Source organism: Trypanosoma equiperdum, assembly GCF_001457755.1.
Source record: "Trypanosoma equiperdum strain OVI genome assembly, contig: ctg_1875, whole genome shotgun sequence".
NCBI classification, from domain to species: Eukaryota; Euglenozoa; class Kinetoplastea; order Trypanosomatida; family Trypanosomatidae; genus Trypanosoma; species Trypanosoma equiperdum.
The window spans coordinates 1843-2043 of NW_027123921.1; the positions used below are offsets into that span (position 1 = coordinate 1843).

At 38.8% G+C, this 201-nt stretch overlaps 1 pseudogene across 1 annotated transcript in view; it reads left to right on the forward strand.

Moving 5' to 3' along the window:
- Window positions 1–135, forward strand: part of TEOVI_000521300:pseudogene — a 534-nt pseudogene extending 399 nt beyond the window's left edge. Inside the window, 3 exon segments of the mRNA in view lie at window positions 1–16; window positions 18–110; window positions 112–135. The exon segment at window positions 1–16 is cut by the window's left edge and continues 224 nt beyond it. Coding sequence covers window positions 1–16; window positions 18–110; window positions 112–135 — 133 coding nt within the window.
- The last annotated feature ends 66 nt before the right edge of the window (window positions 136–201 follow it).

Here is a 201-nt window from a genome sequence, read left to right on the forward strand (position 1 = left end):
GAGAAAAGAAAAGGACAAAGAAATTACCTCGTTCAATGAAATTGCCTCCTAGTGTCAAACCCTACCTTAGTGGTGGTTTGATAGCCAGAGTTTGGGCATTTAAGAAATTTGAACATGCATTTAATGAAATACTAAGGAAGCGAGCAATGGTGGTCAGAGCAGAGTATCCACAAACCTTTACTAATTTAGAGTGTAGGTCAG